The sequence below is a fragment of the Bos mutus genome, chromosome 4 (genome assembly GCF_027580195.1).
Source record: "Bos mutus isolate GX-2022 chromosome 4, NWIPB_WYAK_1.1, whole genome shotgun sequence".
In the NCBI taxonomy this organism is placed as follows: domain Eukaryota; kingdom Metazoa; phylum Chordata; class Mammalia; order Artiodactyla; family Bovidae; genus Bos; species Bos mutus.
Genome location: NC_091620.1, coordinates 9,972,721 through 9,987,404, shown reverse-complemented (window position 1 = coordinate 9,987,404; position 14,684 = coordinate 9,972,721). Strand labels below are relative to the sequence as shown.

The 14,684-nt window shown below is 41.7% G+C and overlaps 1 protein-coding gene across 1 annotated transcript in view; it reads right to left on the bottom strand.

Annotated features, from left to right (window-relative positions):
- Positions 1-14,684, bottom strand: part of EXOC4 (exocyst complex component 4) — an 803,152-nt gene that overhangs the window by 142,718 nt on the left and 645,750 nt on the right. Inside the window, exon 13 of the mRNA XM_070369027.1 lies at positions 1,311-1,466. Within this exon, the coding sequence (XP_070225128.1) occupies positions 1,311-1,466 (156 nt within the window). The remainder of the gene's footprint in view (positions 1-1,310; positions 1,467-14,684) is intronic.

Below are 14,684 nucleotides of genomic sequence, written 5' to 3'. Positions count from 1 at the left end.
AGTGGGTGAGGGGTCACATGGGAACTATGCATCTTCCACTCAGTATTTTTAACAAACCTAAAACTGCTCCCTTATACAAATAAAAATCTATTAATTAAAAAATACACATATATTCATATATATGTGTATTTTCTTATATCATGTATATGTTTTCTTATATCAACGTAACTAGCTAACAAGTTTTTCTGAGAGAATGTGAAATATAAGGAAGAAAACATAAATTGTTGTTGTTGTTCAGTTACTAAGTTGTGTCCAACTCTTTGCAACCCCATGAACTGTAGCACACCAGACTTGACTATAAGAACCTTTGTTGGCAAAGTGATGACTCTGCTTTTTAATACACTGTCTAGCTTTGTTATAGCTATTCTTCCAAAGAGCAAGCATCTTTTAATTTCTTGGCTGCATTCACCGTGTGCATTGATTTTGGAGCCCCAGAAAATGAAATCTGACACTGTTTCCACATTTCCCCCATCCCTTTGCCATGAAGTGATAGGACTGGATGCCATGATCTTAGTTTTCTGAATGCTGAGTTTTAAGTCAGCTTTTTCACTCTGCTCTTTCACCTTCATCAAGAGGCATTATCTTAAATTATGGAAGAACTTTTGAGTCTCATGATTTTGAGAAAGTTTTAAATGGCACTATAGCAATTTTTCATAATAAAATAGTAAAGATATGGCACCACAATACACAAATACAGTTAACTTCATGAACAGTAAAGGCCTATTTATCTACAGTTGCAGCCCACATTCTGAGAAGGAGACAAGCTCACAGTTCTGTGATGAATTAAAATTAAAATACTGGTCACTACTTCTTTTATTCTTTTTCTGGTCTTTGCTTCTTTCAAGTGCTTTTACTTTATTTTATTAATATTTATTCATTCACTTGGATAGGCAAAAAGACAATAAGAATAAATTTTATTTATTTTAATGTGACAAAATATTACCTCCACTTCTCCCCTACCTGACCACCAATTTACACAGCTCTAAAATGACAGAGGTGAAAATATTTCACTGTGCCAGGCCAGCTATATGAAATTCAAGAGTGTCAACAGATTAGGCCACATTTTCACTGCTAAAAAAATAACTTAAATTGTACCAAGGTAAATATTGCGGGATAAAGTTGAGAGACTTCACTTTTGTCAAAATATGTAGGAAATAATCAGAGATAAAGCACTGTATATGCACCAATGTGGGAAGCACATCTCATTTCTACAAGGTTCACCTAAGTTCTATGAACTAAAAAGCACGTTAAGAACAACTGCAACATACAACATATCCGTACAAGGGCAAGGACTTTTTAAACGTTTTTACCTTATGAAATCTTCTTCCTCTTCTCTCTTTGACCTCAGCTGTTTGGGTTGAGCCATATTCATCCAGTTTGGTAGAGATTTCAAGAGCCTGCTGATATCATCATCTTTTGCCCAAGATGCACTGATGACAAGTTTTTCTTCAGACTGGACGATACCCCTGAACACAACCAACAGAAAAGAGACACTTCAGGACACTTCATCAGCATTTTCCATCTACCTTTGTTGTTGGAAAAAGACACCATGCTCACCTCTCTTATTAACCTAACCCATTATCCAGCTGGAGGCATGACATCCACGGATAGGTCACCTTTGTGGGAAACATCATTTCTAGATTCCATTCTTAGTTTCTTCATTGTTGAGTAATTGTGAAACTAGTAATATTAATTAGCTCCCCTCATCCTAGTTAATCTCTAAGGATAAATAAAAGTGTATGGGAGGTCTTTTGTGGGTGGGGAGTGGAAAGGGATTCTTTCAAGAAAGATGCTGAACAAACAAAAAGTGGGTTAACCACAAAGACAGTGCAATTAAACAACAACATGAATTATATCTGAAAGGTGATGGAAGTGTTACAAAAGGCTGTTCTCTGACCTCTTGGTTTAAACTACCAGTTAGCTCTACTTGAAGATGTTTTTTGAATCATGGACACCCCTCTATTCAAAGCAAATCCACCATCACAGAGAAACCTTCTGCCCTTGATGTCAGGCAGAAAAAGTCTTTGATTACTGTTCTCTCTAGTGAGCTCTGACAAGTGACCTGGAGTGACAGGCTTCAAGTCCTTTAATAGGGCCCATGGGTGAGCTATTAACACTGCTCTTACCAAAACATACCTGGAAAGCCATCGTGAACACTCAATTCCAACTTAATTAAAAAGCTTCCCTTTCTGTTCAACATTTCTTTCACTGTAACTAATTTCAATGGTCTAAAAATCCTCCTCAGCAATTCTAGGTGACAGAATGGCATATATTTATGAAAGGACTGCTAATTAGCTGGCGAGCCCTCTGAGGCTAAGAAGTTCTCTCCTCCATCACAGGCAGGAATTTATGTTGGTATAATGGTTCTACTGAAGAACATGATGTCCTTCTAAATAATACAATACATACACAGTGTATATGCTTGGATGTATAAGAAAACCTTCTTTACCCAACAGACAGTGTATATAGACAGAAGTTGCTGACACCTAAAAACCTTGACTCATGACAACCTAACTTGAGGTAACAAAATTCTATGTTGCAGGGAGCAACACTGCCCTGGTTCTCTGAAAATAAACTAGAATAAATAAGAGAACCATAGTTGATTTCTAGAATTCTCACTCACCACAAGCAAAAGGTTTCTAACAGTAAGTGTGGTCAGCAATACAAAACTTAGATTACAGAATCTTCTTCCCTGAGACCTCTCAAATTACTCTGACTGGTATCTTTTGTTCATTTTTTTATTTGTTATTTTCAAGCATCTTCCTACAATCTACATGGATTGATCCCACAAGATAACTTTACACTTTTATACATGGGGTGCTGTATTCAGCCTTACAGAATACAAATCTATGCTACTGCATGTCAGAAGAATCCTCAACGTTCTTTGGCATGCTTTTTACCTGTCTCTGATCGACTTCCTCTCTCCTTCCTTCTATGGCTATCTTTTAAACCTTTGTCTTTTATCTCCTCATTGTTTGACCCCCCACATTCTTTCCATTTGTCAAAGAAAGGAGGGGACCGAAGTATATACTTTCAAACAGCTCAACTCTTATCCTCCATAGAAATATATTCAAATCTGTTTCATCACCACTTATTGGCAATAATTCCTCTACCTAGGCTTGTGGGGCTCCTTTCTCTGCCCTTCCTTCCAGTGACACCCCCCCTTCCTGCATATCTGGGATCTCTCTCAATATATTCCTCAATCCCCTGTGTTCAATTTTTTAAATGAATGAATAACTGAATCTCTTTCCTGATGCAGTATTTCTCTCTAATAAAACTTCTCTCCCTCCACATACACTGTTATCAAATGAATGTGGCCTTCACCCAGTCACTTCATTCTCTCACCTCTCATTTACTTTTTCAATTCCTGAAGTCTCCCTCTGGGATCTACTCTATGGTTTAACCCATCTGTTCCTTCTTGCAACTTCTTCAGTGATTTTTACTTCTAGATTTTCTGTTTAGCTCTTTTACAAATCCACTGGCTTCTTTCCTCTAAAATGTTCCGTACTTGTATTGCGGATTCTATCCTTCCTTTATTTCTCTGAATCATTTTTAAGCAGAGATTTTAAAGTTCTTATGTGGCTCTGTATTTTCAGGAAGTTCTTTGGGGTTTCTCTGGTGGCTCTGATGGTAAAGAATCTGCCTGCAATGCAGGAGACCTGGGTTTGATCTCTGGGTCAGGAAGATCCCCTGGAGAAGGAGATGGCAACCTATTCCAGTATTCTTGTCTGGAGAATCCCATGGACAGAGGAGCCTGGCCGGCTACTGTCCATGGGGTCGCAAAGAGTTGGTCGTGACCGAGCCACTAACCCTTTCACTCTGGATGTCAAATGTCCTATAAGTTGCATTTTCCTTCTTTTTTCATGAGGGTGGTTTGCTATTCAGGTCTGCAAGTTCTACCTCAGAGGGACTTGACCTTTGAACGAATCCCACATTTTGCCCTGTGCTTTGGAGATGTCACTATTAGATGAGCTGCATTCGCCCCTCCTGGATCCTTTAAGTTTCACTACTTTCAAATAAGTTTTTAAATTTTTTTTTTCCTTCCTTATTCTGGCTTACAACTTTCTCCCCCTACACGAGTGGTATAAATTGAGGTCCTTACTTGCATACGTCACATGTGTAGGATTCTGATTTCTTTTAGAGGTCACTTTTTCCCTTGGACTGAAAGGAGATCAAACCAATCCATCCTAAAGGAAATCAGTCCTGAATACTCATTGGAAGGACTGATGTTGAAGCTGAAGTTCCAATGCTTTGGCCACCTGATGTGAATAACTGACTCATTTGAAAAGACCCTGATGCTGGGAAAGGTTGAAGGTAGGAAGAGAAGGGGACGACAGAGGATGAGATGGTTGGATGGCATCAATGGCTCGATGGACATGAGTCTGAGCAAGCTCCACGAGTTGGTGATGGACAGGGAAGCCTGGCGTGCTGCAGTCCATGGGGTCGCAAAGAGTCAGACACAACTGAGTGACTGAACTGAACTGAACTGAGGGAAGCCTGGCATGCTACAGTCCAAGGGGTCGCAAAGAGTCAGACATGACTGAGCAAATGAACTGAACTTTTCTCCTGGGAGTAGAGTGGCTTATTCCCAAGCACAAAGTTTTCCTAGTCTCATATATGGGTGGAAAGACCCCATGCATAACTCCTGCACAGATAAACTTCCAGGCCATGTAGGTGTTAATACGCTAGCCCCTACTGGGTCTTCACCTCTGCTATGATCTAAATGTTTGTGTCCCCCTGGAATTCACATGTTGAAATCCTACCACCGCTGCCACAGTATTAGGAGGTAAGGCTTTTAGGAAGTGATTAGGTCATGGAGGGTGCAGCCCTCATAGAGGGGATTAGTGGCTTAAAGAGATCCCACAGATGTGGTTCCCTAGCCCCTTCCTCCGGGTGGTAATACAATAAACAGGCTTCAAACCAGAAGAGGGCCTCCCCTGATGCTTTCAGCACTTTGATCTTAAACTACAGCCTCCCGGACTGTGAGAAATAAATTTCTGTTGTTTATAAGCCACCCAGTCTGCGGTATTTTATTACAGCAGCCCAAACAAAGACTACCTCTGGATGTTGTCCTCATACAGGGGTGGGACTCTCAACTGTAACATTTGCTTGTTGTGATGACTTTTAGTTTCTGTTTCATTCTTCTTCATGTGGAGAATTCTTTCTTTTGAATTTGGCAACATATTTAAAAAATATTTTTAAAGTCATATTTTTATCTTGACTTTCTATGTGTTGGAGTAGGAAAGGGGTTTCCTAAATATACCCACTCCACACTTCTAAATAAAGTCAAAATTCAGTATTAAATCAATTGAAGTCAGGGTTCTAAAACTATTGTTCCCCTGGAACTGTTCTACCAATCCATGGGCATGTTCTACCTTCAGTCCAGTTCAGTTCAGTTCAGTCGCTCAGTTCTGTCCGACTCTTTGTGACCCCATGAATCGCAGCACGCCAGGCCTCCCTGTCCATCACCAACTCCCGGACTTCACTCAAACTCACGTCCATTGAGTCAATGATGCCATCCAGTCATCTCATCCATCCTCTGTTGTCCCCTTCTCCTCCTGCCCCCAATCCCTCCCAGCATCAGAATCTTTTCCAATGAGTCAACTCTTCGCATGAGATGGCCAAAGTACTGGAGTTTCAGCTTTAGCATCATTCCTTCCAAAGAACACCCAGGACTGATCACTATGATTATTGAGACGTATCTGATACTTTTGATTATTCCTTTTTAAAAATAATACTCCTTTGGTATCCATGTCATTATCCCTCGTAAGTTCATTCTTAGCCAAACCAAGGGCTCTTTTCCTCTGTCCCTACTTTAGGTATTTGATTCCATAGCATTCTGGTTGTGCCATTTGGGCAATCTCATCTTCTTGCCAGACCCAACCCACCAGTATTCCGGGGACTCCCAAATTAATATTTTCAGGGCTGCCCTCTCTTCTAAGTCTCGGATCAGCATATGAAAAGGCTAACTGGAGAACTCTACTTAAAAGTCCCAGAAGCAATTTAGATTAAACTGAGTCAAAAGAGTTCATTTATTATCCACCCTTCCCTGTCCCACTGAACATCTAGTATTCCCTAGTTTGATTGACAGACCAACCATACATCCTGCTATTTGAGTCAGAAACTTGAAGTCATCCTCATCACTCATAGACACCACATCCTGCTGATTTCATGTTCTTAGTATCTCATAAGTCTGTTGTTTCCTGACTAGTCTGTTGTTTCCTGACTATGCCCTTCACCCATATGCAGACCCTCATCACTTTTCACTTGGACTTGGCCGTGACCTTATAACTGGGTGCCTTGCCTGGAACTTCAAGACCATCAGTCCAATTCACCACTTTCATTGGAAGGGTCATTTCTCTAAAACTGTACAAATGCAATCCTGTTTTCTCCTTCTTAGAAATATTCACTGATTCTTAATTCTAATACCAAGTCCAAACTTAGCAAGTCATGAACATCTACCTTTTCAACTTCATCTCCTTCTACTGCTTTCCTCTCTTGTATATTCACTACTCCCAGTCACGGCTTCCCTGGTGGCTCAGATGGTAAAGTCTCTCTGCAATGTAGGAGACCTGGGCTTGATCCCTGGGTTGGAAAGATCCCCTGGAGAAGGGAATGGCAACCGACTCCAGTATTCTTGCTTGGAGAATCCCCATGGACAGAGTAGCCTGGTGGGCTACAATCCATGGAGTTGCAAAGAGTCAGACATGACTGAGTGACTAACACACACACACACACCCCCAGTCAAATCCCTGCCTGTGTTGGCTGAACATCCCATCCACAGTCAAAATTCAAATGTTTTCTGAATGCTTCCTGCTTATGTGTATCATCTCTGCCTAGAGAACTTTTTTCCATCTCTACTGATTAAACATTACATCAGCTTTTCCCTTGAGACAACTGAGTCCTTTCATTGTGCCTTATCACCCTTTACTGGGGCTTTCAATCTTGACTGCATCTGTGCGTGCATGCTAAGTCACTTCAGTCATGCCCAACTCTTTGCAAACCTAAGGACTATAACTATCAGGCTCCTCTGTCCATGCGATTTCCCAGGCAAGAATAATGCAGTGGGTTGCCACGCCCTCCTCCAGAGGATTTTCCCGACCCAGGAATCAAACCCTTGTCTCTTATGTTTCCTGCACTGGTAGGAGGGTTCTTTACCACTAGCACCATATGAGATGCCCTGGGGAGCTTTAAAAATATTACTAGATGTCCGGGCCGCATCTAAAACCTAGTACACCAGAATCTCTGGGGATGGCATGTGGGCATCAACATTTTAAAAAGTGTCCCAGGTGATTCCAGTGGGCATTCCAAGGTGAGAACCACTACCTCCCACATACCTCTGCTCTCACGGGTCCTACCACACTTCTTTACAAGCTAGTATCCCTTACTAGATGGTGGCTTCTCTGAGGACAGGGTTGATTCCTCATTAGCTGTTGTGCACCCAGTGCCGTGCACAAAACCTGGTATTTGGAGTGTGTAAGAACTGAACTGGACATAAAAATAAGCCCTCTTCAGTTTTAGGAATCTTGGGTAACTGATTAAGCTAAAACCATGTCAGTGGTTTTCCTTTACTCCTTCTCTGCACCAAATGACTCAGGTGAGCCATCAAACCATCTGGCATTTTGACCAATGTATAGATCATTCTGCTATGCTCTCACTATACCTCTGTGAATTCAACAAAATTAGAATAATGAATAGAAGTGTATCCCCCTTTCGAAAGAAAAAAAAGCCCAGCATTAAAAAGTCCTGACTCACAAGACAAACGAGCCAAGGAGTAATTACTGTCAAGCCTTCCCTTTCCACTCCACTTACTCATACATGGCCTATTACTGGAAAGTCTCCTCAAAGCCTCACTTTCTCTGGGAGGACCTTGTTAACTGTGTCAGCCTACAGTATTTTCCCCTTTGGAAAGCAAATGAACAAAACCCCTCCTTTTCTACTTACAATTTATAACCTCATAGCTAGGACTTTGTCCTATACCATGGGTTGGTCAAATTAAATAATCTGCATGTCAGATCTGCTTCACCTGCTAATTTCATATGTGTTATAAAAGCTGTGAATAGTGCTGATATTTTCAATGCTTTTTTAAAATCTAAAGACAACTATTTTGTGACATATGGAAATTACATAAAGGTTAAATTTCAGATTTATTTAACCTTTATGTAATTTCTATGGAATCTAGAAAGATGGTACTGATTAATTTATTTGCAGGCAGCAATGGAGAAACAGACATAGAGAACAGACATGAATGCAGGAGAGGGGAGGAACGGGTGAGATGTATAGAGAGAGTCACATGGAAACTTACATTACCATATGTAAAATAGATAGCCAATGGGAATTTGCTGTATGATTCAGGGAACTCAAATAGCGGCTCTGTATCAACCTAGAGAGGTGGGATGGGAAGGGAGGTGGGAGAGAGGGGACATATGCATACCTATGGCTGATTCATATTGATGTTTGACAGAAAACAACAAAATTCTGTAAAGCAATTATTCTTCATTTAAAAAATAGAAAATTTTTAAAAGTTAAATTTCAGTGTCCATATTTATTAAGAGCTATGGCTGAGTGGGTCAGTTCCTCTCATGCCCACAGTACAAATCAAAATTCTGTTCCACGGAGTTAGAAGCCCAAACCCAATACAGTTTTTCAGCATGTAAATCTCTGAGCCCATCCATGATGGCCCCCATCTGTTCCCAGGTTCAGGGAAAAGGCTGGGTCTATAGGCATGAGATAGTACTGTACATTTTTCAAGAACTAGACTTTTTCTTTTAGCACTGGTTGGAATGAAAAAGTATCGCTTAGTGGGGTACTATGTTAAAAGTACTCATACTATTTACTTATGTATTTCTTAAAGCCTGGTTTAATTCAATAGTACAGTATTACATTACTGTCTCCACTAATAGTCATAGATCCTGTCTTATTAAAAAACAGTAATCCAAATTAACGAGCATGCTATCCACCTATATAATGCCCTCAACCATAAATTATTAATTCATATTGTAATCAGTCCCCAAAGCAATTCCAAATATCCTAATTTGAAATATTAGCATTGATTAGCAAGATACGATTACCCTAAGGGGAATTTTTCATTCAAATGGCAAAGTTCCCATCTTAACCAACCGCATTACTTTATAATTCTGTGAAAAATGGTACTATGTGGGTGACACAATTCTAGGACATATCCAAACAGCCTCCAAAAAGGAGAACTAAATTTACAACAATTACTCCATAAGAGGGGTAGGGTTAATTACCACTACCAGAACTATAATCTACTGATTAATTCACAGCTCAATGGGCCACAGACACAGCCATCTGTGTAGCTATTTGTACCTGCTCCCAGGAGGAAGAGGAAAAGAGGTATACCTCTTGGAACAGGTGAGGGGGCTGCCATGGGAAGAGTCCACCCTCTGGACACAGCTGAGTGAATTTCATTCAGAAAACATCTGCTGGTGTCGACTGGCTCCGACGTGTACCGCTTCCTTGCTGGAACAGTTGGGAAGTACACGTGTGCCTGGTCCCCGGACACAGCTGGGGTGCTGAGTCTTTCATTAGGTAAACAAGCAGGGGCAGGTGGGGCTAATTGGATTCAACTGTTTGGTGATAGCCTGGGCATGATGTTTGCTTTCCCAGACTGAATCTTTCAGACACTTAAAAAAAAAACTAGGAGCCAAGCTAGAGAAATGAACCCCATCAAGGCTGGTCCAAATGAAGCCACTAGAGTTGATTTTCGACCATGAATGACTGGACCTGTAGCAGGTCAGACTGCAGAGCGACATTCAGCAACTCGGCGATCATGACAATGAACGCAGAATGCAGAGCTGGTACTACGCCGCTGAGTGAAATCAAGCAAACACAAAAGCAGATGCAAAACTAAATATTCTCTTAAGAAAAGACGGAGCAGAATAAATAGGAAAAGAGCAGAGAAACATCAGGTTGTCTTTCACATCACACTCAATGCTGCTCAGAGAGCTTTATGATGGTATGTATCTCCACCTTGGAATTGTAACTCAAGAAACATCTGATAACTCTAGAGATGGGTGATGGAAAGAAACAATCTTAAGAGGACCCAGGGGGAAAGACTTGAAATTTCAGAGCTTACTGAAATTATTTAGGGGATAATTTAATAACAACCTTCAACTAGATAAGCTCTCACATGAAGGGTCATAAGTGTTTGATATTTTAAAAACCAAGAAAAATAATTATAACACAGTGGACCAAGAATACAAAATCTGCCTCAACTGTCAGGGCTCAGATTTTTTTTAATGATAAGCCAATTTAAATATAAATATAAAGATCTTTATAAAAAGATCTCAGACCAGGTAACTCCCAGTTTCCACCCTAAATGAACACGTCTCTCTGATCTGAAACATTATTTGAGTTTCCCACTTTCTCTTCTTTGGGCTGTAGAGCCAGTCTTAGCTTCTCATGCCTGTACAACCACTTGCTTACATTGGGACCTTAGCCATGGTATGAACCTTTCTGAACCTCTGTTTCTTCATTTGTAAGGTTGGGAGAATCTAATCTTGAGAACTGCTGTGACTGACAAAATGAGTAGATAACTATGGAGTCCTTGCACAATGACCACGCACCTTCCCAAGTGTGTATTTCCATTCTAGTTCGGGTCCTTATTACTTTGCTTCAAAGTGACTGCAACTGACTCCTCCTTCATCGTGAGTTAGGTGGGGGAAATTAAGACTGGCTGCTTGCTAGGGAACTCCTGGGAGATGTGATTGGAAGGGCAGTATCTGTACTTGACAGGAAGGCAGTTTATGGGCACTAGAATATGGGGCTTCCCAGGTGGCACTAGTGGTAAAGAACCCACCTGCCAACGCAGGAGACATAAGAGATGCATGTTTTATCCCTGGGTGGGGAAAATCCCCCGGAGAAGGGAATGGCAACCCACTCCAGTATTCTTGCCCGGAAAATTCCTCAGACAGAGCAACCCGGTGGGCTTCAGTTCATGGGGTCGCAAAGAGTGGGACATGACTGAAGTGATTTAACATGCACACAGAAAAGTAGAGTTATTCACTTGATCAATAAACATGAGGGAAAGGCCTGTATGCAGATGTCATGCTAAATGTTGGGACAATTTTGTGGAAAAAAGACACAGTAACTTGCTTCTAGAGCTCCAGAATTCAGATCAGTAACACATACAAGAATCACTTTGGCGACATTTTTAAACTACTCTTTCCCAGGTCCAGGATTCTGTGAGCCTTATGTGAGAAATCGAAGTGGTGTGTTTTAAAACCTCCTCAAATAACTTGCGAGTCCACAGTGTTTGAGAGAGAAAGACATGTAAACCAATAATATATCAAATAACACATGATAAAAGTCTTCAATTATAATACAGCTGGATAAATATTGAAATGTTATGCCTAATAAGTTATAGGAGCACATAATAAAAGCTCGCATTTGCTGACTGTGCTCTGTGAATCAGATACTGTACATATTTTTATAAATGTCTTCATAATCTCTTCACTATTTAATGAAAATGAATGTATCAGTGGTAGGTGAGCCAAGAATAGGGGACATAGCATAGGTTTAAGAGGCAAACCAGAAGACAGGCTAGCATGGAGCTTGACTAGGGTTCCCTGGCACAGCCCTTGGCTCATCTGAGGTTCAGAGTTAGTTAGCTGGCAAAGACAGTGAGACCAGGTCAATTAAACTCTCACTCCTGTAGGACCCTGGCATCTTTCTGCACAGCAAATCCACAGGGTTTCACAAACCATGGTGTCTAGTCTCTGCTACTTGGCACAAGGTAGCCACTGAGAGCTTCTGAAGACACTACTTGGATTAGAGAGGATAGGTCATCCTGTTCCCAAATACCCATGATGGTGTTCCTGTACTTAACATGGGAAGTTTAAAAGAAGAGAAACCTTTTCTGCTCATTCTTAACTACACTGACCACCCCAGTCATTTTCATTTCTCAACCCCTCCCCCATGCATCACGTCCATCCATGCTTCCCTACTGCTTGCTCATCCTCTTCGGTCTGTTAGGAACTGACTCCTTCATGAAATAAACATCTTGAAGCCCCACAAGGTGTCCAGGCTTGTGCCAGAGCTGGCTTCTGCCATTGGTGGTGGTAAGTGCACCTCCATGTCAGTCATGCCTTGGTATGAGTTCTCAGGCCTCCGTGGAGAAGTGGTGAAAGGTGGGCTCTGGGGTTGGTTCTTTCTCCTAATAAAAACATGCCTGTGTCTTGTATCAACTGCTTCTTCAAGATTAGATGTTTTATTTGTGTTTTCTACCAGGCCCAACACAATGCAGGAAGGCCCAGAAATTTGATTAATGAGCTGATGCTCAATTGGAACAGACAAACTTTACAAAAATGATTTTCCATCTTCAAGTGACTATTTGGGGGCACATAAGCAGCTGCTTGTACCTTAGGACAAAGAGGATGATAAAGGGAGAGAAACACTCAGCTTACAAGTAGCAGACCAACAGACTGGCCACCTGTCGCTAATGCAGTATAAATGCATGCTCAGTCACTCAGTCGTGTTTGACTCTCTGCGATCCCATGGGCTATAGTCCGGCAGGCTCCTCTGTCCATGGGATTTCCCAGCAAGAATACTGGATTTGGGTTGCCATTACCTCCTCCAGGGGATCTTCCCCACCCAGGGATCGAAACCTTGTCTCCAGTGACTCCTGTATTGGCAGGTGGATTCTTTACCACTGAGCCACCTGGGAAGCCCCTCACTAATGCAGAGGACCCAAGAATTCACAGCTGAGTTTTCTTTTAAGACTCAAGAGTTGTGACTAATTAAGAAGTAGACTTCTAGTCCTCATCTCCCTTTTAGGATGCCTTTTTATCCAAAGCATATAACATGACATCAGTATACATAACAGGCTTTCTCTCCAGAGTGAAGGGCTCAGAGAAAGGTGAGATGTTGTTGACCCTTCCTTAGACCTCCTTGTGACTCCCCTGGTGGCTCAGACGGTAAAGCGTCTGTCTACAATGCGGGAGACCTGGGTTCGATCCCTGGGTTGGGAAGATCCCCTGGGAGAACGAAATGGCAATCCACTCCAGACTATTGCCTGGAAAATCCCATGGACAGAGGAGCCTGGTAGGCTACAGCCCACGGGGTCACAGAGAGTCGGACATGACTGAGTGACTTCACTCCAAACTCCCAGTGGTTCACTTGGGTTCTCAGGGCAAACTCGGAAAACACTCCAGCTCTCAGCAGAGGGCATTGTGAGCTTATGGATCAGATTCTTTGTGTAAAAGATATCTGCTGAGAAAGAATCCGATGGCGATATTTCCCCGCTCCCTTCCTCCTTCCCCAATGTTATATCACTTTGGATCATTTGAATTGTATATGGCTTTCTATTTAAGTCAGTCATTTGCTGGCAGCAAAACTAGAACATTTCCTGTTTTTCCTCTCACTGTAATCAGGATTTGGCTGTCCAAATTAGAACTGCCCTAATTACTCCTCAGCAGGTGCCAGTCTGGGGGAGGGCAACACGTGGGAAGAGAGGAAGTAAGGACACTTTACATCTTCAGACTCACACAGTAAGGAAACACTTTCTTCCGAGCCTGGAAAGCCTGACTAAGTGACAGGTAACAGGCACCACAGGGTTCTGTGTTGCGTGTGTGAGCGCGCTGTTGTGTAACAACCACGTAAACGATTTTCTATTTAATCCCCGGCAGAGCTTCACAGGAGTACTTTTCCCAACTCTGAGATAAATTCAGCAACTGTGGTAGACCAGGACAGAGAAGACTCTGAAGAAGGAACAGTGTGATCGTGGGCACCAGTAAGTCGACATCATTCCAGAGAATTTGGCCAGGAAGGACACCAAAATGATATAGTCCCTCGGGAGAAGGAATCATGATACCTGTTGACCACAAGATATCAAGAACCACAAGTAATGGGTATTTTCCAAGAGAAAAGCATGGGGGTTGGCCAAAAAGTGGATTCGGATTTTCCCACAGGATGGCACGGAAACATCCGAGTGAACTTTCTGGCCAACCCAGTAGTATAATAGATTGGTGCATTGTTTGGACAAAACGGTGAACTATAAATGACAGAAATCATTCCTTTGAGAAGGACAGAGCATGGTGAACAACACTACCTGTGAGCCTGTCTAAAGCCAGTTACTATATTTGTTGCACTGAATCCAACCCCCAAACACAATTTTAGCAATGTTCATTCTTTCTCTCCTGTATCGATAATCTTCCCTTTGTCCTAAATAATTTTCTTAAAATATAAACATGCACTTATTTCTATTTAAAATAACAGCTAAAACAATTAAAAAACCCTTCATGTGGTCTCAATTCCCCAGCTATCACTCCATTTCTCTGTTCCCTTTCACAGCAAAACTCACTGTAAAAGTTCTGCCTGTATTTACAAGTTCTCTACTCCCAGATTCTTTTTTAAGTCCGTATCAATCTAGGTTTCCCATCTACGAGTCCATGGAAACAACTCTTGTGACAATCAGGAATACCCCCGTGTTCCATTTATCACTCAAAGATGAGTTCTAACACGATCCTATAGCAGCACTGGGACAAAGGATCCCTCCATCCCTTCACTTGGTTTCCTGGACCCCACACTGTCTTCTTCTTCCTCCTACTGCGCTGATGGTCACTTCTCAGTCTCCTTTGCTGGTTTCTCATCTTACAAACTTCTTAAATTCCACAGTCCTTTTCTCTGTCATAGTAATACTCAATCCCCTAGAGATTTCATGT